General features: G+C 36.5%; 1 protein-coding gene across 4 annotated transcripts in view; it reads left to right on the forward strand.

Moving 5' to 3' along the window:
* Nucleotides 1–26388, forward strand: part of SPOCK3 (SPARC (osteonectin), cwcv and kazal like domains proteoglycan 3) — a 166874-nt gene that overhangs the window by 50684 nt on the left and 89802 nt on the right. For 3 of the 4 annotated variants that reach the window (XM_058803208.1, XM_058803207.1, XM_058803209.1), the window contains exons 2-3: nt 11529–11574; nt 23291–23405. In XM_058803208.1, the coding sequence (XP_058659191.1) occupies nt 11529–11574; nt 23291–23405 (161 nt within the window). The remainder of the gene's footprint in view (nt 1–11528; nt 11575–23290; nt 23406–26388) is intronic. The other variant, XM_058803211.1, reaches the window with a different exon arrangement.

The raw sequence follows: 26388 nt of genomic DNA on the forward strand, positions 1-26388 counted from the left end.
CATAACTTTCTAATTTTGATGAGTGTAAACTAGTCCTTTAGTCAAATCAGTGAAAGCGAGTTAGCATTCAAACATTTACTTTGTCTAAAAGTATTTCTGCTGATGTCCTTGAGATCTGGAGAAGCTCTAAAGACTGAAAGAAGCAAAATGTGACTTTTAAAGAAGAAGCAGTGAAAAATTTTAAGAAAAAATTCAAATGATAGCGACTAAGAGTAAAGAGTAGGCAATTAGTTAATGAAATTTGGAGATGATGATAAAGTCCATTAGTGCACATTGTAAGATGCTGCTGCAGCAGGGATACCAGCCAAGGATTTTTTTCTTTCAAAAGTTTCTAGTCTTAAATTTAGGGTAGTTTTTCCTTCATCAGTTCCCAACACAGGTAATGGAGCTTTCCTTACTCATGCCTGGTCTTTGCTGACATCTCTTACTGTAGAGCTTTGTCCTGTCCTGTTTCATGTTCAGGACATCTGCTATCAGGGTCTTACACCAATGCTCTGGAAACCTTTTAGGAATGGGCTGCTTCTTGATCCTTGCTCTTCAATAAGGGATGCATTGCAGGGCATCTTACAGCGCCACATGCTGAGGTTGGTTGGAGTTTTCATATAAAGCAGGAACTTCATAATATAGTGCATATGAAAACATATTTCAGAATAATGCATGACTAAGATCTGCAAGAAATGGGTCAATTACTTTAGATAATTTAGATTACATGTGAGAATAATTCCTTCAATAAATTCAGCACTTGGTGATATACTTTTTTATCCTGTGTGAATTAATTAAAAGACTAGTGCTGGTGTTTCTAAACTTCCTTTGTGTTTAAAATCCCGTAGATTCTTTTGCTGATCTTTTGAATGCTTTTATTTATTCTTTAGGCTTCATCAGTAAAAGTTACTGCTTTAGGGTCTCAGAAATAATATTGTCTTATGGAGCCCTGCATATTGAGCTTTTCTTTTTCTGAATAGCTGCTGTTGTTCATGATGAGAATGAAGCCAGACTTTGCTCTTAACAATCATGAATAATGATTTTATTTTCCTTAGAACCAATGGAAGATAACCATTTTGGAGCAGAACCATTCTTCAGTGATTTCTCTGAGGAAGACTATTCTGATGTAGCAGATTTGACTGACAGCATTTAGTCATTAAAAACAGCCATAAGAAACACACAGTACTGAAGTGTGGTTTTGTACATATTGTCACCTCTGCTCAATAAAGATGTTAAGGATGATGTTAAGGGTAATATCTCTGTATATATTTAGGAGAAAGAGAAGTCCTCATTTTCTTTTCCTGGCTTACTGAGCTGTGTGTAAGTAAGCAGATGATGCCTGGTACATTTGCATGTCTAAGAGAAGAGCACTGTAGGAGCTGACTTAGGGAATCTTCTCCAGAACTGTTCTTAATCGTTTGGACTAAAACCAGGGCTAGATCAGCTTCTCTGAAAAACAAAGGATCAGGAGGGCAAAGCAAATATCACGCATATACAGATTTCGTGCTATATCTGGCAGTTTTATTAGGGGATGTCTGAGCCCCTTTTGCTGCTGTTGCCCTGCAGTTTGAAAGACAGAGGAATGCCATTGTTTCTCAGTATTTTATGGGTTCTGTAGATGCACAGTACTTAGGGTCTTCTGACTCATGTTTCTGTGTAGCATATACTGATGTTCTTGGTACTTGTAATACATGCTAATGAACTAAGATACAGAGTATCCTAGGGAGTATTTCCTTATATGTGGGAGTTTCTTACATGTTTTTCACCACACATGGTTTAGATATCAAAAGAACCTTAACTCTCCATAACACAGGCATAGTGGCTGGAGTTAGGAAACAAAACATCCGTGGTTTCCTTAAAAGTAATTAGCTTTTATTTGGGATTCTTAATCTTCGCTGTCTTGTTTATCCACCTGGTGTCACCATCTTGCATTTTACTTGAAACTGTTGCAACCCTCTTGCCTTAACTTAAGATCGCTTTTGTCAAGGGAGGGAATAATTGGAATGTGCAGTGTTGTCAACATTTTTTGCTACAATTTTGCAGATACAATAATAAAAATGTCACAAGACGGGTGTTTTTTAAGGGATGAGGAAAAACACTTAATTATGGACATGTTAGAGCTGCTGTTTGAAAAATTGGAACATTAGAAAGCTTCTTGAGACAGCAGCCTCTCTTGATTTGTCTGAGAAATACTGTGGTGTTATATTAATCTTCACTAATGTAAGCAGCTTTTCTTGGAAAGGAAGTATCTGATTAGGGGAAGCTCAGAATAGGTAAGTAATATAGCAATATGGTAAATTTTAGACTTAAATTTTAAATATAGGTTGAATGAGCACAGATCTTACCATTTTTTCCTACAAAGACTGGCATGTTTTTTAAAACATGTTGTAGTTGTGAAGTACATTCTTAAGGAGATACAGGAATTAGGCTACTAAAGCCTAAATTTCTTCTTAAGCACATGGGACATTTGGCTTGTAAATATTTTTCTAAGAAATGAACCCTGACTTGGTTCTGTTTAAACAAACAGACTAAGATATGGCAGTGAAATCTCTTTAATCTGCAGAGTAACTATTTCTTTTTGGAAAAACAGCTGATCTTTTCCAAATGTACCTAATTAATAAGCCCAATTCAAAAATATATTGCTTGCTGAAATATGTGTTTTCCCAAATCACTATAAAATACCATTACTGTACTAAATCACCTATCACCCTGAAATGTGTATGTGCTTCTTTTGTCTTGTTCTTCAGTTTGCTAAATTTGTCATTTTCTAATGTTAGCAAGAAGTGTGGGAATTTCTTTGTATCCTACCAATCAAAAGGGATGACCGAGTTACTTAGAATATAGTTCTCTTTTCCTTACCATCATTATTTTCTCTTGTCTTTATACTTCTCTTATTGATGTTAAACTGCATGACATTTTTTTAAAATTCTTTAATTGTAGATAGGAATTATTTTGTTAATATCTGTATGGCACTCTTGAGCTGAGACCAGCTATTTTAACTACTTCCCTCTGTTAAGTTGCATTCATGTTGTATATGTGTGGTTTTTCCCTCCATTCCATTTTCTGTTGACACATATGTTCTTACTTGCTTTGTAATGATAATAGCACTGCAATTCCTATCTCATAACGTTTTGAATTCTTTAATTTCTTCCATTTTGGACTGTTTTCACACTAGGGTGTTCTTTGTCTCCATGGCAGTGAGGGGTGGGCTGGAACATTGTCCTGAGCCCCTTAGCATGAGAGACTTATTTTCTCCTCTGCTGGGAGAAACATACCAAAATTCTGTCCATGTAGCTGGCATGATACAGTAGATCTCATGACTGTCTTTGTAATTAATTTTCTCCAGGTTGGAAAACAAACAAAAAAACAAAAGAAATGTCATAAAAAGTATAGAATCTGTAATTGCAAATGATTCCAGGACATGGTAAAAAGACAAATTTTTACCTTCCTGAATAAAAATTGATGACTAGCACTTTTTTCCCCTCTTGCTGTGGTCAGATACAGTTGAAAAAATGTCTTTCAAAAACTGTTTAAGAGCCAAGGCTTTTCAAATCCTTTTAGACATTTAGCAGACCTTTAAAACCTAGACTGTTCCTGTCCTTGTGCCCTCCCTGTGTCCTTCACATCTTACAAGGTTTCTGTCCTGAATATGACAAGTTTGTATGGTATTGTATTTTATTTCTCCTGGTGGAGGGAGAAAGAAAAGTTTGAAAATACAAATTACATGAGCTCCTGTCATTTGTGGAATAGTGCAGCATTTGATACAGAAGATGCACACACCCTCCATTGTCTCCTTGTGCACAAAACTTATTTCATTGTGCAAGCCTCTCTGACTGGTCTTTGGTCGGTCTCTGCACTGAGTATTTCCTTCATAGCTTTTATCTTTTTAAAATGTTAGCCTTTTTTTCCAGTTTCCAGAGATCTCCTTTATACAGTTCACCTTTTTTTTTATAGACACAGACCATAGCCTCACAGTCATATTACCATTCTCTTTCAGCATACCATGGTAGATTCCCTCCAGCCCCACATGTAGGATCTGAGTTCTTTGTCTAGTCTGTTGCTGTTTTCTGTTTTGCTTTTGGCTGTCTGTGGAACTGTATGCAGAGGATCAGGGAGTAATTTTTTGCCCTTGTTGCCTTGGGCTGGTGCATTAGTGAAGTGGCATCTGAGGAAATGGAACAGCACCAGGTGCATGAAATGCCTGAGCAGGTATATGACAGTCCCACAGATAGTCTTTTTCTCTCCTTTTGTCTAGCAAATATATTTTAGGGCCTTCTTCAGAAGTTCAATCCTGATAGCATAATAGAAGAATGACCAGAACTTTTTGTATTTGTAGTGAAAAGATGGTCCATTATTTCTTTTATTCATGATGAGAAATATGAGACGCGCTTTTAAAGAAACAATGTTTTAATTTTTACTGGGTTTTAGAAGCTTATAGTGCTTGTGCTTTGATATTAATTCCTTCCTTTTCAAAATGTTTTTCAGTATTTTCTCCATATTTCTGAATATATGCTTTAGTGAGCATGTTGTATTTCTTGACAAGTGATTTCAAATACTGTGCTATTTCAAACTTGCTGTTAGTAACGCTGCTAGTACCAAAAAGACAGCATCCACAGAAATCTTACTGAATGGGAGCTGTGCAACAGAGAGGGCTGAAAAGTGGTGGCTCCCAGCCCAGCTTCATCAATGGTACCAGAAACACGAGGCCAAGGAAGGGAGCGGGATGAACACTGGATTGGGGAGCTGAGTGCCAGAGTCACTGGAAGCAGCTATTGATTCTAGTTGTGCTTTGGCAGCCCCATGGATGCTGGCCTCAGGGGTGGCAGGGCCCAGGAGCTGGAGCTGGGGGGAAGCTGCCACCAGGCTCCCTGCAGGCTGGCGGGGAACAGCACAGCAGTGTCCTTTCACCTGCCAGTGCTGTGCCCTGCTCCTGGGGGCTGCCTGCCAGGCACGCAGCAAAGGGCTTTGCAGCAAGGCTCATCTTGCCTGCAGGTGGTTATCTCTTTCTCTGCCAGAGGAACAATTTTTATATCACCTCTGGGGTGGTTCATTATTTTGGAGTTTTTCTGGTGCTGGTTCTTTGAGCTATTAACTGATAGTTATCTTGGCTCCTTGATTCTCAGAAGTATTGATGGGACGGGCCGCTGCCTTTGTCTGTATCTGAGTATTTTGAGCACTGAACTCCTGGTGGTTTTGGCTAAACTAATTATGTTTCTAATGGGAGATTTAATCTGCGGTCAAAGCTGGCGGAAATCTCCATTTTGCTAGTCTGTAAATATCTTCTGGGCTTATTTTCTTTAATTTCTTAAGTGTAATAAATGTGATTTTTAAATAATTTTTTTTAAACTGATTCATTCAAGAATGCTTCCTGCTCTGTGCAGTTCTTAAATTTGGCTTTATGGGAAGCAAGACAGGTATTTCAGGTGGTGGAAAATGGGAGATCCTGTTGAGAAGAAATTATTGAGCCAAAAAATGTGCTAGGTGCAACAGTCCCTGCCCTCCTGGAACTAGTTTTTTTCCTAGTTCTACTGCTGACCTGTAGCTATGTGACATCAAATGAGGTCTGACAGATCAAGCAACTTATTACATGCATCTGGGACAATTAGTAAAAAATGTGCTAAGGAGCACAAGGTCCATGCTGGCTTCTTGCCTTCCCAGGTGTTCTGAGATATGTGAGATGCAGTGATGGTAAATGGGGTTCTGGGGAGTGTAGTGTCTGCCTTATTCTCATGTGTGCCCTATCCTGCATTTAATGGGCTAAACTGACACTCTGCATTTGTACAGCAGAGTGCTGACATGGCTTATGGTAGATCAGATGTCTGTGCACTTCAGCAGAGAGGAAAACCAGCATCTGATAGGCAAGTGAGTATGCACATGCTGCTGAACAGCATGTCTGCATCCTGGATGAGAATTCCAGACTGGCTCAGGTTTCAGGTTGAGGAATTTTCTAATACATAAGCACAATGTGTTTCGCTGGTGCAATTTATAGTTCCTCAGTTATGGTTTATGTTTTGGGTAGTACTCTCATTAGATGTGTGTATCTTAGTTACTCTGTGTTTGCTGTCTGTGGCCCTCATTTATTTAAGGAAACTACAGTATTTAGGACTGGTGGATTTCTCATATTATGGCAGCTTTGTTGTTGTCTCATCCTTTTATTCCTGTAACAGTTTTCCATGTGATCAGCAATTTAAGGCTTTGTAGGATAATGACACTCACTGTCATTAGACTGGAGGTCCTGGAGCAAAATACAAGCGGAAAAAATTTCTGCACACGTTTCGTGCTTTCTTTTTCTGGCACTGGAAAGAGGTTGGTGCAGAGGTATTGGATGACCACTCCACCCCAGCTCTTTCATTGAGACTTAGGATACAAATGTCTGTTACAGTCACTGGGGAGGTTTGGGGCAGATGAATCAAATCCTCTGCTATTGGAGTGGTGCAAAGATGTGAGGGGGAGATACTTGGGGAGCTCAAGTTTGCTGCAGAAGTGAGCTTGAGGCAAGGGGAGAGCTGTGATGGGGGACAGTTCAGTGGGCTGAACTGACTTGGCTTGTTTGTCGCAGACATTTCTCCACAGAAATCCTTTCTTTCAGATTTCTGCGTCTTCGGGAGGCCAGAGGCCCCCGAAGGTAAACAATTATTATCAGCTGCTGTGGAATGCAATAGGATTCACCTTGATTGGCTCATTTTCTATGTTTATAATTAAGAGCCAATCACCAGTTCAAGCCAGGAGACTGAGTCCTTGGCCACAACTTTGTGGTGGTTTCTTTTCTATCTATTCTTAGCTTAGCTAGCTGCTCTGCAAACCTCTCTCTATATTCTATTAGTATAGTAATAATGTATTATATCATATATTAATAAATCAAGCCTTCTGATTCAAGAAACAAGATTCACCGTCTCTCTCTCACCACCAGCGACCCACTCAGGTCGCTGTAATATCTGGAGCTAAGAAGAGATAGAAAAGAATCCCAAACAAAGTTGTGGCCAAGGACTCAGTCCCCTGGCTTGAACTGGTGATTGGCTCTTAATTATAAACATAGAAAATGAGCCAATCAAGGTGAATCCTATTGCATTCCCCAGCAGCTGATAATAATTGTTTACCTTCTCTTCGGGGGCCTCTGGCCTCCCGAAGACGCAGAAATCTGAAAGAAAGGATTTCTGTGGAGAAATGTCTGCGACAGCTTGTTGGAGTGGAGTCTGAAAATAGCACAGCTACCAAATAGCAAAGACCTAGCCTGAAAGAGGTAAAGAGCTTTCATGTTGGATGAGAAGCAGATGTATGTACTTGAGATGCAGATAGAAGAATTGGAATGGAAAGCCCATTGAGAACTCCTTGAAATTAAAAAGACTGAAATACTCAATAGGAGAACAGCTAACAGCAGTGAGGAAAAAATAATCTGAATCTAATACTGTAGATTTTAAGTTTTTAGGGAGCATGGGCAGCCAGAAAAACTTTTGCTTCTAAAATTGTCAAATGCAATTCTATGTCCCTCTATAGTGAAGTATGCAAGTCTTGTTAAAAACAAACCAACCCCTTTGTAGGAATAGGGAGGCCAGCAGTAAAATGTACTTTTTGCATTACAGTAAGTCATATAAATGGAATTTTGTATGGGCAGAATTAAGTTTGCTGTTGAACAGTGTTCAGGAAATAATGTCTTTCCTGCTTTGGCAACTGTTAGAAGTATTGTTTCTTGAAAAGTTATTATAAATGAAGCCTGACATTGCTCAGACTTCTAAAATTGGTAGTTTGTAAGTCACATAAATAACAATACCCCTGTGCTGCACCAGTGAAACTGTATTTTAATAAAATATAAAGGTAATTATAAGTTCAGAAAACTGCTTCAATTTTAGTGGATTCTCTGTTACAAATCAGCTTTTATTTTAATATATTAGCTTTTACTGTGTAGGCCATACTAGAGCTAAAATGTTGAATACAAAACAAGGGCTGAGTTTTCTTTGTCCAATTTTTCAGGTCAACCTTGGTCTGAAAATATTTTGTGAGGAAACTTCCTTCCTCACCTATGGACACCTGCTGTTCTCTGAGTCACTCATCAGCCATGTAAATCTGTGTTCTGTAGAATATAGATTTCTGTTCAAGTGGTGGCAGCACTTACATAAAATGTTGCAGAGGGTTAAATAATGTAACAAATGTGCTACAGAAGAAAGATAAGCAATAGGCTCCTAGGTTCTGTGTCTATTGAAAGATGAAAACTTCTGCTGCATCACTACATTGCCATGTATGGGCGAGGTTTTTTGTTGTTTGATTTTTTTCTATTGAGCTTTTTTCTCTCTTACCATAATGTGTATTTATTTTAAAACTTACGTAATAACTCATTTTTAACAATAAGAGAATACATATAGAAGAATATTGAAGTCCAAAAAGAAGCAATAAAAAAATGTTCAATACAGAATATATATTTTCCTATTTTTTAATATCTTTTCTCATTAAGCTGCCGTTTTGGTTCTTTTTATAGGGTTGTCAGATTTTCAGACGACATAATTTTTTTTTTAATAGTAAGAGCTTTTCAGAGAAAGAAAAGTTATTAGTCTCAAATTGCATATGTAACTGTAGCATGAGCTTAAGTTCTTAGAAACACTTCATCACCATGACCCTGAATGAGTGCAATGCTTAAATATGCATAATTTTAAGGCATGGATATTAAACTCGTTGAAATCCATCATCCATGGCTATTAGAAGTGCTTTGTGTCTTTCAAAGAGACACTTGAAAGAAATCCTGACATTTCGCATAGTTTCAAGTAGAGCAGTGAGGATGAATTTTCTGTTTAAAATGCATGAATAGTGTTAGCTGGAAGATGTTGAGAAAGTGGTATGGTTACTGTTACAAATCTGTGACTTTATTCTGCTTACTTGCACAACTTGCCCTTTAGCATGCTCAGGACAACAGCAAGCAAACCAACCCCTGAAGAAATTCAGGAGACTTAGGACCTGTCCTGAGATCCTGACTTTTGCAGTTACAGATTGCTGCTTTATCTAGAGATGCTGTGATGCTGCTCAGACTTCACTGTAAAATGTGTATTCCTTCATTACGTTTTTATATTGAAATTGTGAAAATGAGGCTTAGTACATTATATAATGATCTTGATTACATTCTGCAGAGGATATTGAACTATATTAGAATCAAACTTACTAAATGAAGATCAGAAAAGGTCAGAATGTAAGAGGAAGCCAGGCTCTTATGCAGAAGGTTAAATAGCTTCAGGAATATTTGTAAAATTGTGAAGCTATAATTTATTGAAGCATTTTCTTTACCTGATCTGACAATTGATTATCAATTTTAATTTTTTGTAGAGGCACATAGGGGTTTTGTTTAACATATCCAATAGTGGATTTTATTTAAGTAGCACCTGATTGGAAAAATTAATTCTGTCGGGAAATCAGTATAGGTACATATGGTTTATAGATATTTATATTTTGGATTTATAGTAGAAAATGCCATGCAAACCATTCAAATCATATTAAAAAGAACAAAAACATAGACACAACCTACAACAGAGGGGTAGGCATACTGGGGAGAAGAATACAGAACAAAATAGTGTTGTGTTGTGTATAGATCCATAATGCTGCTTTGTCTTGAATGCTCTGCACAATTCCAGTTGCCAAGAGAGCAGACTTGGAAAAGATTCACAGAAAGGTAACAAGAAAGGTAGGGAGCTGCTTTGTAGACAGAAGTCAGTCAGCAAGACTTTTGGCAATGCCTGAGGGATATTATCTTTGGTGTCTGTGAAGTTGTCTGCAGTAGAGACGAACAAGAATTGATTTATCTTCTGGATGGTTTCAGGCCAACTTGAAAACATATAATTTATACAAGGCCCCACTTGTACATTCTTCCTTAAGCAAAATGCAGGATACTTTGCCCTTAGAGGCGATATTTGTCACATTCAGGATGACTTCTCTTTTGTTCTAATAGCTGAATGTTCTTGATACTCTTAATTTTTCACTATTTTAATAATAATACTCAATTTTCTGCATGGGCTCATTGTGAATGAACATTGTTAATTTAGTAGACATAGAAAGAGAATCTACCACTTTGATGTTTTTTCAAGAATCTTAAGTTTTGCCACTGTGGTGTAACTTCTGGAACAGAATTGCCTGACAGCTGGTTCAGACCTGTTCAGAGCAGCACCGCTGTAGGAATAACATCATGGTGAATATTAGGAGGAATATTTCAAAAATGCCATCATAATTGTAATTTCTGTTTACTTCTTATGTGTTGGAAAATAATGATATGCCTGTGTGTATTTTATTACTTCAAAATTATAGGAATTAAAAAGACAAATCACATATACTGATTTGTGGATTTTTAATCTCTGCAGCACCAGAGTAAAGGAATGATTAAGTATTGGTACAGAAATACAGTTCTATTTTGCACTTCCAGATTCTGCTCAGTTCTTTGTCTTTCAAAGCACAAATTTTCATAAAAACATTTTTACTAATAAAACATAATCCGTCAAATACAGTTTAGGCTGCAACCACTTCTTCTTTTGGAGTCAAAACCCAATGAGTGTTCTGTACTTGCAAAGACATATTTGATGCTTGATAATTTCTAAATTCTGACTGTGTGGCTTTGACAACTGTATGAGATTTACATTTCCTCAGTATTTAAAGTTTGTATAAATTGATAGTTCTTTACAGTGATCTTTTAGCAAGTGGGATGGAACTGCTGGATTTGACAGTACACCCACTGCGTTTTGTTAAGTTTAATATATGCAGACTTTAAAATGTTTGGTACAGTCTATTAAATATTTTGTTCTAGAGAATAGTTAGTTGGATTAAGACATAATAATAAACAATTCCAGCCATTTTTATGTGACACCTGTTATCTGAGATGTGCAGGTAAATCTATTGTCTTGGCTGTGAATTTGTAATTTGTTATAAAATTTCTCATAGTCTTGAAAGCAATTAGTTTAATTACGTTTTTGCTTCTTGGAATTGAAGCCTAATACAGTTAATGAAATAACGAGGAAGATATTTTATATTTATAAAGATGATTTATAGAAAACAGAGATAATTAGACTGACTAAATGAAAGATCTTTCTGATGCAGTTAAAACTCCATGGAAAATTATTTTTCCAAAATTCACAAATTGTTTAAAATTTTATTGATGATGACTTTGAAGCTTTACTTTTGAAAAACCATGCATTGAAAATGTAGTTAAGTTTTTCAATACCTTTGAAGTTAAAGTACAGGAAAACTACTGTAACATTTTAAAAACAGTGCTAGAAACATTACCTGTGTGAGTACTGTGAGTAAGACATTTTCTGTTTTAAAGGCTATTAAGTAACATTTTTGAATTGCATTTTTATTATGAGTGATGCAAATGGCCTCTGAATTACACTGTTTTATTCTATATAAGTAATTTGTCCCATTATGATAACTGTAATCTTTTTCTCTCCTTTTTTATTTTATTTTGCTGCTTGCCTTTTCTAGGAAGTAGAGGTTGGTATGCTTCTTCTGTCTTTTATGATACTGTGAGCTTTTCATGGATTACTTATATTTTTACTAAATTTAGGTTGTTTCTCCCCCTCCAGGATGATTATTTTCGTACATGGAGTCCGGGTAAACCATTTGATCAAGGTAAGATTCTGCTCCTAGGTACTAGTGTGGGATAAAATTTAAGTAATTATATTTGTGCTCCTGTTCTAGAACACTAACAGAATTCTGTTAATTTCTGTAATTTTCTCTGTCTTCAAATAACTGATTTAAATAGGACCAGAAATTCAGCCTAATCATCATTTTATGTCTGTGATTTTTTCAAACATTTATTGATTAGAGAGAGATGGGAGCATTAGAAACCTCCAAAGTAGCTTAAAGTTTCCCTTGGAAAAACATGAGGTTTGGAAGATTTTGTTTTATTAGACAGGTATGCAGTCTAATGCTTGTCTTTTGGAGTCAAGACAAAAAATTATTAAGATTTTGAATGTCTCTTTATATCCAACAGATAAAAGATGATCTAGAAAAACAATTTTGGGAGTCTGTCATGTTCAAGTGATCTATCTTGAGGCAAAATGCAGCTGGAGCATTGGGAATGCTGCAAGACAGCAGTTTTAGGCAGAGAATACTGTGAGCAAATGCAGCAAACATTCCCATTACACATTCCCTCCCCAGGAATTGGAACTTAATATTTACTGTCAATATAATCTCCCTCATGTATGCTGTTTCACAGTGTATTGCTGCCATTTTAGAACTGCTGAGGATATTGGTACTTTTTTTAATTGCTCTGAGAAGTGCTTCAGGGGCTCTGTCTTGTCTGGTAGTGCCAGCGGAATAAATGCAATGAAGAAATGGTGACAGGACTTGCAGACAAGAGACCAAGATAAAAATATGTTGTGAAGATAGTGTTTATTCAGTTTCAAGAGCTTCCTCCAGAATGGAAACTGACTTGTGAGGGATATTACTTTGTTGTAATATTAGAAAAATTTGTGGTTGAAGCAACAATGAGTGTCTTGCATATAACCCTTGCAGTCCCTAAAGGGCTCTGCTTGAAAGCTGGTGAGAAGGGACATTTTACAAGGACATGTGATAGGAAAAGAGGTAATAGCCTTAAGCAGGAGGAAGCTAGGTTTAAATTGGATATTAGGAAGAAATTCCTTACCATAAGATGGGATGAGGCACTGGAAGAAGTTGCCCGGAGACACTGTGAACTTCCCATGCCTGGAGGTGTTCAGGTCTAGGCTGGATGGGCTCTGAGTAGCATGGTCTAGTGGAGGGTTCACTGCCAGCAGTGAACAGGGGCATTGGAACTAGGTGATACTTAAGATCCCTTCCAACTTTAACTATTTCATGATTTGGTGAATAGTGTTTTAATTCATTCTTCCTTACTTCAGCACATTTTGAAAGGTCTTCTTATGTTGATGTGTTAAGTATGTCAAAATTGCTCATGTAGAGAGATCTGTGTAATTCTATTTGTATTAATAAGAGTTTCTATATGGAAATATATATCCAAGCATACCAGGAGGGTAGCCCTTACAATGAAAATGTGTAGTGTTATTTATTCCTGGGCCACAAAATCTATTTTTAAAGATAGAAAACTTTGATTTGCAGCTGTGATTTGTATTGCAATCCACCAACATTTCTTAAAGCAATATCTGGCATTTGTTTGAAGAAGAGGACCTATTCCCATTGAACTATTTTTTGCTTCTATCTTTTTAAGCTAGAAAAAACATATTTAAATGTTCTCACTGTATATTTTATATGTTTGCCTCTAAATGTTTTTGTATTTCTATAAATACCATAATGTAACTTGTTCATAAACAATTATGTGGGGCATGTATTACTGTTGGAATAAATCTGAGTGTTCTTGTAGCATATTTAGTTACTGCTAAAAGGCAGGTTTAATTGTTTCAGGAGTTTTAGAAAGCAAGTAGAATGTTTTGTGTTTAGGACTAAAGTTGACTACTTTTAGTAGCTTTATCAACGTTTTATTCACATACAATATTTTCTGACACATTTTCTTCATGCAGCACTTTTACATCAAATGAAAATATACAGAATACTTCTGGTACATTTTATTTTTAGACTACAGATGTTAGCAGAGCTTGGAGGATGTAACTATTGAATGAAATTGCATACACAAAGACACTGGTGTAATTTGGTGAAGTGGAAAGGATGTTTTCCTCTGCTCAATAGAAATACCTTGGAGGAAAAGTGGAGTATATTCATGTAATTGAAAAAATGCAACATGACATTTTCTGTGGAGGTTGAAGACCCTGAAGGTATGGTTGGTTCATAGATGTATTTATGAAATTTCGTGTAGACCATTCAATTGAATTATTTTTGGCTTTTGTAGTATCAGGTTATATTAGATGCCTGTTTACAGGAGGAATTTTGTAGATACTGTTGTACAACAAAACCATATTTTGAAACTATTTTACTTATACTAGTTTAATTTTTGCCTTTTAGCTCTATGTATTTCATCTACCTAGTTCTGTAATAATTTGGGTAACTAAGGATATCCAAATATATGCAAATGCTATAATTTGCAAATACATTTTTGTACTGTGAACTGAAATAATTTAGAGTCATATTAAATAAAATAATTTTATTCACTCATTTGCAAGCCCTGGAAAGTCATAAGGCAGTTTAATGAAGATCCATTAGTTGAAGACTGAAAACAGTTGTGTAGAATTAACTTTGCTGCATTTGATATGTGCTCTCAATATCTAGTTTTTGTAGTAGAACTATTGATGTTTTTAAACTAGAAATATATATCCATCACTTTCAAGATAAGTTGCAGTGCTTTGCAATTAAAATGTACAGTACTTTAGGATGTTGTCTCAGTTAAAGAAATAATGGTCTTTGTGAGAGGACACTGAATTTCAAAAAGGGCAGAACTGAAAAGCTTTTTAAAATATTTCATGCTTATTTACTAGTAAGACTAAGCTGTATTTAATCTGGTGAACAGTTCCCTGTTTCAGGTGTTTAGGCATGTTTGGGAATTCTTCTCACTAATGAAGTACACTAAATCTTATGTTAAACAGATTCCCACTGCTTTATGATGCTATCAGCTAGCCCTTGCCAGGGAAGATCTCTTGTAGATGTCTGAGGAACAGTTCATGGTGCTTTTTCTTAATTATCTGATGCTGTGTTTAGGTGATTCTTTTATTATTTCTCTTTTATCAATTTATCTATTGTGGTAACATCACAAAAGTGCCTTGTCCTGTACAATTCACAGACTTGGCTCCTAGCTCAGGTTCACTGGAAAATGCACATCTGCTTCTCTGGTTACAGCTTGCAAATTGTTTCAGAATTTATTTCTGTGGAGTCATCAATGGATTCAAAATTTTTTAGCTATTTTTAAAAGATTCTTTAGAAAGGATTTTTATTGAGGCTACGCTGAGCCCATAAGAAGAGATTTTGGTTGCCTTTGGTAGTAGTCTGAGCCCTTATTTCCTGCTGTCCTGACATCTTTGCTTTATGCCCTGATGTTAGGTTTAGAGTCACCATATCAAGGATTATTATTAGATAAAGTAAGAAGTTTTTCTCTTTGTTTGTTTTTAACATGGCCAAATCGTGGATTCAGACCCACAGATAGTTATATCAGAAAAGTGGGAATGTGTTTGCAGGGTGACAGTGACTGTCCAGAGCTACAGCACCAGAGCTTCTTGAGCTGGCAGCGTGCTGAGAAAGGGGTGTGTGGGACTGTTTCTTTGGGCTTCCAGACCTGCTAAAATTTAGTCCTGCAAATCTCTCTCTTTAGAAATCCAGCTTCTCTCTACTCTGCTGGCATGTCCCAGATAATGGTCAAGTCCATGAGCACTGTGTACCTGAAAAGATTTTGGTGTGTACTGGAACTGCTTCTTCTTTACAGGCTCTCTGAAAGGCCTAATTTGCTTATATTTGCCACAGAATTTCAATATGAAGGCATGTAAAGCAGCTGACAGAGGTAGGTATTAAGAACATGAAACTGGAAATAACATTACAATTTAATGGTGAGGGAAAAAGAAATAGTTTAGCAAAGCTCTTTAAAAGAACCAAACAGTAGGCAAAGACTGTAAAGAAGAAAAATGAGTTGTACATAGTTTTACTTGAATAGAAGAATGAAACCTGAAATATTAGAAGTTGCCTTTTTGACCTATTTAACTTCTTGTATTTAAAAACTTGTTAATCTTTAATATTACAAATATAAAGAATGTTAAGATGTACTTTTTACAGAATTTATTTTATGTGGAGGTTATCATTCAATTTTACCATTTCCTGGTCATTTTTGTTATTCCAGGCTTCTTCAAAATGCAGATGTATTTATATTTCTGATATATTAAATACTTCATATGAAAAGTCTACTGGATTCTGTTTAGTTGGTTTAAAAAATTTAAACTCTGAAGTTGATTACAGTAAAATGAAATTGATTAAAATTCCCTATGTAACTTAAGAATACATAATGAAATACAAGAAAGTAGAGTTCTCCAAGTGCCAAAAATAGAATCATTAAGGTTGGAAAAGCCCTCTGAGATCATCGAGTCCAACCTTTAACCCAGCCCTTCCAAGCCCACCACCAAACCACGTTGCTGTGTGCTGCATCTACACATCTTTTAACAACCCCCGGCGACAGTGGCTCCACTGCTTCCCTCGGCAGCCTCTTCCAGTGCTTGGCAACCTTTTCAGGGAAAAATCTTTTTCCTACTATCCAGTCTAAAACTACCCTGGTGCAACTTGAGGCCTTTGCCTCTTTGTCTATCATTCATTAGCTGTGAGAAAAGACCAACTTCCACCTCAAGGGAGTCTCCTTTCAGGGAGTTGGAAAGGGTGATAGGGTCTCCCATGAGCTTCCTTTTCTCCAGGCTAAACAACCCAGCTCCTTCAGATGTTCCTCATCAGATCTGTGATCCAGACCCTTCCCCAGCTCTGTTGCCCTTCTCTGGACATGCTCCAGCACCTCAATGTATGGAGGACTCCAAAACTAAACACAGGATTCGAGGTGTGGCTTCACCAGCGCTGTATTTTATAGCATCTTGTTGTGCAAGAGTAATCGTCTTGGCAAGTGAGACAGTAGGTGGGGGAATTTTCAGAAGGATGCATTTCTGCTCTTACAGGTCTGCAGATGTTTCTTTGCCATTGTTGCCCTATTTGAAGAACGCAGAAGCCAGTTCTAACACACCCAGCATGTCGCTAAATTATGATTTAGTGTGTTTAGGAAAGGATAATATAATGCTTAACTGTTTGCTGGTGAAATATCACTATTGTGAATGTTCAAGTAGTCTTAAGGTGTTCTTTATTTTCTGCCAAATCAAGAAAGTGAACATTTTGATATAAAAATAAAAAAGTGCTTTAATAAAGCTGTTGAAAACTTAAAAAGTATGCAAGGGAAGTGTGTTCTTGCATTTCTCCTTGTCTTAATGGGTTTGGATATCTTTGCAGAATATTTGAGAGTTCCTTATATATAGAAGAAGCTCAGCATAATTGTCCTAATTTTGTTGTCACTTACACCAGTCTGAGCCCAAAATAGCTATGTTTTTCGGCAGTTTAAACAAACAGGATCATTTCTGAATTGTCACAGATAATGATAAGGGGGGCATTTGACTCTATGTGGAATTTCTCATTTCCATCTCTTTTTGAGCTATGTGTAACAAATTCTCTTGTAACCTTAAAGTAGTACCCAAAAGACAAAACACAAAAAAAGGAGAATGTTTTTGAGGCAGAGATCATAGATATTTGTGAGGGGGAGAATTTCTTATAATTTAGTTGCTGCACAAGTAGCTTAAAAAGTGTGACTCAGTGAAGATGATTGTTTTAAAGGGAATGGAGAGAAAATGTGTGAAGTGTTTGAAATTTTGAAAAAGAGATCAAGCTTTAGTGGGTTTGTTCCAGAGGAAGAACAGAGACTGGCAGATTCAATTTTAGTTTTTTAGCACTTTTTAAAACTTATATTATCAGTATCTAAAATACCATGTTATGAATCAGTGTAATGGCGTTTTTATGTTCGTTTTAGAAAAACTTTTTTTGCAGCAGTGAGCAAAATAGAAACACACAGTACTTTGTGTCAGATGGTTATAACCAGTGTCAGATGGTTTTAAATTGGTACTAGGCGTTTCTTTGTTTATGAGAACGTTTTTGTAGCATAACTACAACCATTGCAGGGCAGCTAGAAACTCAGTGCTCATATCCCAGAGCTTACTAATATAGAACGTTAGGAACATGGGTGATTTTTTTTTTATAGAAGCCTGATAGAGACTTTACACGATTGTCCTGGAGTCATCAGTATGGAGATTTCTGAGCACTCTTGAGAGGAGAATTTCTTGTGTAGAAGCCACCTCCATACACACAGCCACTGTAATTTTTGAAGAGCTTGCTCACAAGTTAGAAACCAGACTACACAACCAATGATGTTCAGGGATTTGAATCTAAGCTTTTAATTATTTCTTTGGCCACCTACAGAAAAAACTTCCACTCTAGCCCTCTTACTGAAGTTGTAGACACTCTAGCCTTCTTACTGATGTTGTACATTCATATGTCCAGATGGAACTAGTGTTCAGGAAGGTGGCTCCTGTGAACATCCAGCTGTAGTTAGCCATTATGCTTTTTATGCTATGCAGTGAATTTTACATGGCAAATATAGTCTCTGGGAAAAGAAACAAAAATTTGAGATTCTTCTTTTTCAGAACGTTCTTATCAAGTTACTGAGGTAGGCTATTTCTTGTTTGTTCTCTCATTTTTTTAATAAATTTCAGATTTGTAGCTGCACAGTGATTAATTTTCATGTTGAAGTTAAAAGGTGTTGTTTCTCAGTAGATATGTTGCATAGTAAGATGGGCTTTTCTTGTTAAGAATCCACAGCAGTGTGGATTCAAACCACGTATGAGTGAGGAGGGTCTATGTGTGCACATGCAAATTTTGAATGCTGATCACTGTATAATTTAGGGAAAAGATAACCATTACCACTATTAATTTTATTTTAAGCATTTATCTGGGCTGTGTTAGCTGGCAGTATCAACTGAGCATTTATGTGCTCTGCCTTGCTCTCCTCTTTACTGTTACTGGAAATTGTGGTGCTGGGATTCTGCAATTATCTAGACCCACAACACTTGTCAGTGAGAAATCATTCTATAGCAGGTGAGAAATTGTCATCTTTCAAAATGGAGAAGTGAAGATATTCATGGTGTTCAGGTACCTTCAGGAATTGTGTGATTTATCAAAGGAGGCAATATGAGTCATTCCCTTCTATGGCTCTGTCTGCCTTGGGTTATAACTAGGCATTTGACCTGATTATTAATATTTTATTTAAAACTTTTAGATAATTTAATTGTTTTTTAAAATTTACTTAATTTTTCCTCCTTGCATTGTCAAATATGAAAACTTTGTAAAGAAGTCAAGACTTGCCTTTTAAAGTAGTGGGGTGCACAAAACATAGCTGAAGTTTTGGTAAATTTGGAAACAAAATACGTAGTTGCTTCTATTTTGCCCATCAGAAATCAATCAGAACATTTGAAGACTTCAAGTCTATTAAGTTTAAGACTTTGTCCTTAACCTTTTTTCACCTTTCATTTTACTTGGGAGTGGAAAGTATGGGACGTGTTAGGATGCTCTTAAAAGATTGTGCATTCTAATAGTCATTGGCAGAAACCATTTACTCTGGTTTCTGCCAAAGTGCTACCATTAAAAATATTCTTATGTTATGGCTTGCTAGTCTTTATTTCCTATTATATTCCCTATAAAAAGGATGTTCTGAGTAATGTCGGTTTTGGGGAGTGCCAGCTGTAAACTAGCTTACAGAAGGGATGATAGGAAGCTTTTCTTAATTGCTTTGCCAAATTTGAATTATAAATAAATAGATCTATTAGTAATAATTCAATTAAGTTTTCAGATACTAATTGCGTTCTTATCATGTGAGAGGAACAAATCCGTACTAATCTATAAAAATCGGCAGAAGTTCCTAACAGCAGAGTGACTTACTTGTCATTTACAATGCAAGTTCTTAGAGAAATAGTAGATGATAAAAACCATTTTATACTTTTGATATGCTTTTTGTGACAGTGATATTTTTCTGCTTGTTGAAATTTAGGTAACATGACATTTCATGGTATTGTAGCCAGATGCACAGACAAACGTAAAGTAGGCATGCAGACAAGTGACCCATAGCAAGTACACTTTTCTGAATATTAGAAGCTGTGTAAAGCTGAACGTTATCAAGTTGTTCAAGCTCATATCAGACCTGCATCTTTAGAAGCTGATTGTATGTGACATTGTGGGAAGTCAGCTGATACAGTATTCAAGAGATGATTTCTGACAAGACTTGCATAAACATATTTCTTATGTCTAGAGTCTCCTCTTCATAGTGCAAACCTTTACCTGTTTTCAATAGCAGTGTAATTGTGCTGTACAACTGATGTTTTCACTTCAGTTATGGGGATAGGAGGGGAAGCCTCCAATTTTCATAAATAGGATGATATTTTAGTAAATATTGATTGGGTAAAAATGTGGATTGATACCTGATCGTGTTGAAGACAATAGCTGTGTGAGGGTTACATCCCACTGGGGGATTTTGATGCTTGTGATGATTTTGGTGTGAATATTGTACTTTTTCAAAGCTGCTTATTTTGGCAGGAATGGAAAAAAACACACAGTGTTTTCTGTGCAAGTCTGCATAGTCTGAATGAGGTGGGGGGTGCCAGGAATTTTTTGTTAGGGATAGGTAGAAGATGGACTGAAGAAGTAAAGACTTAGTGCCATGTATTTCTTGATGTGAGTTACATGCTTAGTGGAAATCAATAATACTTTTCCTGAAATAACTTTATGCATTTCCATAGTAGTTTGAGATATTTAGGATGATTCCTTGTAGAATCCAGACAGACACATAGTCACATGTGCCCTTGCATTGTAAGGGGAGTGCAGTTATTCCCCGGCATGAAGAACTTCAGACCCTGGTTTTGAAAACTGTTTTTCTTGTGGTTTAGCCTTTATTTATCATGAGAATTATTCATTTGTCAGTTCCAAGTATCAAATAAAACAGGCTCAAGAGAAAGGTATTTATATATTACAAAAGCTATTTCCATGCTTTTGTAAATATCTAATTTTCTTTAGTCCTTTCAAAGCTGGCAAAATTAGTTACACAATCTAATTTGGATGCTCTGTACTTTATAGTGTAGGATTGACTAGAGCATCTGGCATTCAAAGAGAAAAAAGAGGAAGACTTATAGTGGTTTTCATGATTTCTAGCAAAATTTCTTTCTATGTTCTCTCTTATTTTATCCTCTGGCTTGTTGTTAGTCCAGGCAGACATTTACCCTTCAGTTAGTTCAGTTTTTCACATTATAAAAATTTGTGCTTTTTTATCTGATCTCTCCATTACTGTTTAAAAAAAGAAAAAGTTTCCAAGAATATACATTCTTCTTTGACTTCTACATCAGTAAAACTTAGTTCAGTAACTAAGAAAGTTGCATGAAAAAGTACTAGGAAAAGGGAGGCTGTGCGTCACACGTAAGGCGAGGAGAAAACACTTCTGCAGGGAGCTCACAGCTGACAGAGAACAAGTTCATCGGGTCATGGAGTGATAATGTGAGTTTGTGTCAGGGGCAAGACTGTGAGTGCTGATCAGGCTTTTGAATATAACAATGGTCCTGTGACCATCGTCACCGGTGGCTCTGCTGGCTTGCTCACCCTGCTTAGTGAGTCTGTACCTCACCTGAGGTCATCAAGGGTTACATACAGGGCATGATAGCCACTGAGTCAGCAAATAGCAAAAGATGATATTACATATATCAGTAAATACTGAAAGTCCTTGTTTCCATTTGATACTCATCTTCATGTTGTCATAAAGACAAAGTGGGAAATTACCATCTCTTGTTTGTTAAGTTGGGTTCTGCCTATAATGTTTTGCCAAAATGTAACATATTGCCAAAACCATATTTTATGGCTAGCTAAATTTGATGGAATTGTCCAAAAATACCTTCATATTCCCAAGAACTGTAGAAATGAAGTAACCATTTCCGTGGGAATGGTTACAAGATCTCCTCTGTTGATCCTTTTTCTGGAACCTGTTTCCTACTTGGTATTAAAGGGTCCTTATATGATTTCAGATTTCTGTTACTCATGGTTTTTTTTTTTTTTTTATTTCATTAGCCTATTCTATTTTGCAGAAGAGTTATCTGAAGATAGGCAATATTACAAAGTGTTACTACCTTAGTGTCTCCATCAGGGAACATTCTGGGAAGAGGTACTTGGACCAGTACCTTAAATGATTACTAGTGACTGGCATTACATTCTGCCTGACTTCAAGCAGAGAGAAGATGTTAAATCGAATCTAAATTCTAAAGTAAATTGGAGAATGATATGCTGTCTTTAATTTTGACTCCAACTCTCTAATCCTAGTTCAGTCATTTTTTTTGGCTGCAGTTCCTTCCCATTTGTATAGAATTGTTGTAATCAGATTTATTCTGGATTATGTGTGCTGGCTATATGGCTAGTTGCCGTAGAAATAAAAATGTGTGGAAGAAGAATACCTCTTTTCATATGTCTTTTGCTGCAGTTAACAAAATACTTCTTTTCTGTCTGCATTGAATTATTCCATCACTTTACTGCTTTGATGATAATATGATCTATTTGTTTTTGCACAGCTGAATGTATTATTAAAGAAACCCCTGAAAAAGTCACTGCTCAGACCGTATTTAATCACACTTAGCACTACAATGTCATGCATCAAAACTGCAACTAATAATCAGCTTGGTCTTGTTTTTTGGGTACATGCATGGTTAGGAGGTTTAGGTTAATATCCTCTGTCAGGTCACACAGAGATATGGTTAAAAGATTACTTTTGATTGTGAAGAACAGAAGAAACAAATTTTCTTTCAGAAAATATATAGGCAAATGTGTGCTGTCAGGCACATGGTGTGGTTGTTGGGAATGCCCTGTGCAGGGCCAAGAGTTGGACTTGATGGTTCTTGTGGGTCCCTTCCAACTCAGAATATTTTGTGATGCTGTGCTATTTTATAAGCAGATGCAAGAAGTGGGGAAATAGCGTTTCTGAAACACAACTGTATACTGCACAGTAATATGAAGATGAATGTGAAGAGGAACACAGGAAAACTGAATTCTGATTGTTCATAGCTTACTTGATTAAAAAAAGGATACCAACAGGGGTGAAAAAAACAGTTTTGGAATATTTAGATTACTTGAAAGGACACCATGAAGATTGGAGAAGGGGATTGTCTCTTTGAGAGTGCCTAAATTGGAAGATGATTTTCAATATTATAGCCATGTAGGCATGGCTGCTCCAGAAAGATGTAAATTTAGTGGTAAGCAACAAACAACATTATTTGGCTCTTCCAGTGTTATAGCCAGAAATCACTGTTTGTAGTTGGAATTGTAATTCAAAAATGAGTATGGATTATGACTAAAGGACGGGTAAAAAAAAAGCAAAGCAAAAAACAAACCACAAAGCAGAAATAGAAACCTAGAAGGAGGTAAAATTTATGTTTAAAGATGTCATACAAATCACTCACCTGTGTATTTTAGTTTACTAAATCTGAGTAATAATTTCTTAGTAAATTCGGTGTCATTTTTCACCACTTAATGTTGAGTAGGAAGAACCCAGTTGTGTCATAGTAAGCACTTAAGGGAAACTGTTTTCAAGCCAATAGCATTATTTGGAGATTGCAGTCAGAGAGTGGCAATTGTTAAAAGAGTATAGCAGGTACTTAGCTACACAACAGCTGTGTATTTTTTCCTGGTTGCTTTCAGTCCAGCACTGTACAAGCAGCCGGCCAACCCCCTCCACATACTGGGTGGGTTTTGTGTAGTGTTTCTCGCCTTAATTTCATTTTCTAGATAACTGTTAACAACTTTCTAAAACTATTTTCAGCTTTAGATCCGGCTAAAGATCCATGTTTGAAGATGAAATGTAGTCGCCATAAGGTCTGTGTTGCACAGGATCAACAAACTGCAGTTTGCATTAGTCACCGAAGGCTTACACACAGGTAAATACTTCAAAAGTTAATCCTATAGACATTTCTGTAGTGTTCATGACTTGTAAACCATAAATCCATTTTAATTAGTTTAATTACTTAACAACATGTGAGCAGAGTAGAAGTGGATTTTAGAAGTCATTATGTATACATAATTTGATTATAATGTTTACTACTTGATTCTTCTGCACTAGAATATTTTAAAAAGTATACATAAGCTGCTGGTACAAATGCATTTAGGGAAATACCCACTGTGCCAGGACTAAATGAATAAAATTATTGTGATAGTATCCTACTGCTGTACATTACTTTGACATCATCACTTTTTATATGAAGCTAGAGAACTCAAAACTGCCTGCTGAAGTATAGATAACAGCCTGATGCAGTGTAAGTTGTTTGGGATTAGTGGGAGTTTTTTCCTCTGTTCTTTTTCTCTTCTTCTGTGCATTCTGATTTTCTTTGCATGCAGGACTGGTTAAATGTGAGGAGAAAATATATAACAAATTCATGTGTTTTTGTGGCTTTATCTGAGGCAGAAATATGAATATGTAGGACCTGAGCCATACGATTAGTTGTGTGCTAAGGAGATGGAGTCAAATTGCATTTTCGACTTGACATTGTTCTTTTTTTCACACTTCGTTAGGGGAAACAGGACACAGTAGAATGGCTAAATTTCAATAAATTGATTTAAATAAGTGTCTGTTAAAGTGCTTTGCTCAGTAGGGGCTGTAAAGAGCTGAGGAAAATAAGACTTCCTTTGTGTTGGAAGAGGATCATTTCGAGTACAGTTTTATGAATGATACAAGGAACGTTCTTCTGAGTGTCTCGTTATGTTAAATGCATCCATCTGGAGCTTTTCAAGCAAGCAAGATAGTACACAGTGAAAGGAACAGTTTAAATTGTTCTCGATCTGCAGCTGTACTTAATTAACAAAAGAACAGTATTTGTGGGGTTACACTGTTTATATTAAACAATCTCAGTGTAGAGCTAGACATTTTAGTTTGATAAAGTGATATCTATGCTGCAAGAATTATTATCAGACAAAGGTAGGTAGTCTGCTTTCAGCTTCCTCTGAAGTGTTGGAAATGTATGAGTGTTAACTGTGACCAAACAACACAATAATTCTAAATTTCTAAGAGGTATTACATGTCATGGAAAACAATGCAAATAATTACATTTTCTAGTTAAGTATACTTGCAGTAGGTGATGACTGAAAACCCTTTTAGATTAGATGAAGATGTCTACTCTTGAATTTAGAAACTTTTTGACATCAGCCTTCATCCCTGTATTATTCCTCCTGCAGTTCTTAGTACTGTTTTAGAAAGGTAATATTTTAAAAGACAAAGCTTGCTTGAATATAATGCAGTCAATAATGGGAAACTTTGGAATGGCAGAAACTTGATTGTAAAAAGCACTGTAAATCTAGTCTTGTAAGGTAGATGAGGCAATTTTTTACCTACCTATTCTGAGCCAGGGCAGGATTTTCCCAAGTTTAGATCTCCCTATTCCCCCAGATTACCGCATACAAGGAAAAATAATTTGCTTTGTGTTTTTTGTTTTTTCTAAAAAGGTTTTCCTTCATGCAGTTTCTGACCTTTTTGTAACACGATGGGATTAAAGTATGAGTATCATAAACACAAGGAGACATGTCTGCTGGGTCTCTTTACCATGACTGAGTTACTTTGCCCAACATGTGATTCCTTCACTTGTATCTGTAGTTTGCACACTGGTTATCAGTAGGGCCATCTGTTTCTCAGAGTTCCCAAAGGACTAGTAGACTCTGTATGAGTCTTGGTAAAAATTAGATGAGAAAGCATAACTTGACAGTTGACAATATAACCTATCTACTAGTATCCATTTCTAATATGTCGTTTGTGTGTAATCTGTTGTGAATAAACATTTACAAAATTTTCATCCCAGTAATCCTTCCTTTTTGCTTAGTTTATGTGTGTGCACATGTGGTGTTCTTCTAGGATCAGATAGTATGAATAATTTATAAAAGGCAGTTGGGGATGTTTTCTGAAAAAATAGTCAAGACCTTTTTCATGAATTATTGGGAACTTTTCATAAAGAACTTGCCCATAGATTATAATTTGGACATATTTGCTGTATAGATCCAAAGAAGTTCCAGAGATTTTTCCCACAACTCTTGCACAGGAAAAGTATTTTAAAGAATGTGAATTGATACAGTGGCAAAGATGATCCCCAAGAGACTTTCAGGGAAGAGGAGACTGCATACTTCCAAGATAAATAAAATGTTTATGGGCACCTTTGGACTACCCACAGGGAAAGAGGCATGAAATACAGTTACAGCTGAATAGATTTCTCTGTAGTGTCATCAAGTTGAAATGCTCTGATTTATAGTTGAATTCTCTATTACTAGAAGTAGCATGCCCGAGCAGCCCTATTACCTAGTTTATAAATTCTGTTACTTTATTTAGGTAATAGCATAGAGAAGTTGCTAATCAGTGGAGACTGATAATTGTATCAAATTGAGGACTCAATTTAGTAATTTATTTTGTTGCTTGTAAGAAACTAACTTGCAGAAAAAACACATAGGCACAGACATTGTTATTCAGTCCCTGCTGTCCTAGGTGTTCTTCTTTGTACAGTGCAATCTCCAAACTATTGTAGCCCAGGGCCCCTCAGCAGCACACAGTGAAGCATGGGTGGATATCCCAGCCACCTGCAAGGCTGCTCGTGACATGATACGACAAGGTCCCAACAGGATCAATTAATGTGACAGCACACTTTAGTGATGATTCTACCTGTGCTTTCAGAAGTATTAAAATTTCTATTAGATTGGGCATCTCCGCGCTGTGATCTTACTGCAGTGTGCTTGCATTTGTATGGTTTCAAAACCACTACTGTGTCTCACTGTCCTTTTCATGGGGTTGTGGGTCAGGCAAGCCTATGGTTTTGCTCTTTCCTCAGTTTCCATGGCAGCTGGGATCATGGTCTCCCCTCAGTCTCCTCTCATGGCTCATTTCCTTTT

This window comes from Ammospiza caudacuta, chromosome 4 (assembly GCF_027887145.1).
Source record: "Ammospiza caudacuta isolate bAmmCau1 chromosome 4, bAmmCau1.pri, whole genome shotgun sequence".
NCBI classification, from domain to species: Eukaryota; Metazoa; Chordata; class Aves; order Passeriformes; family Passerellidae; genus Ammospiza; species Ammospiza caudacuta.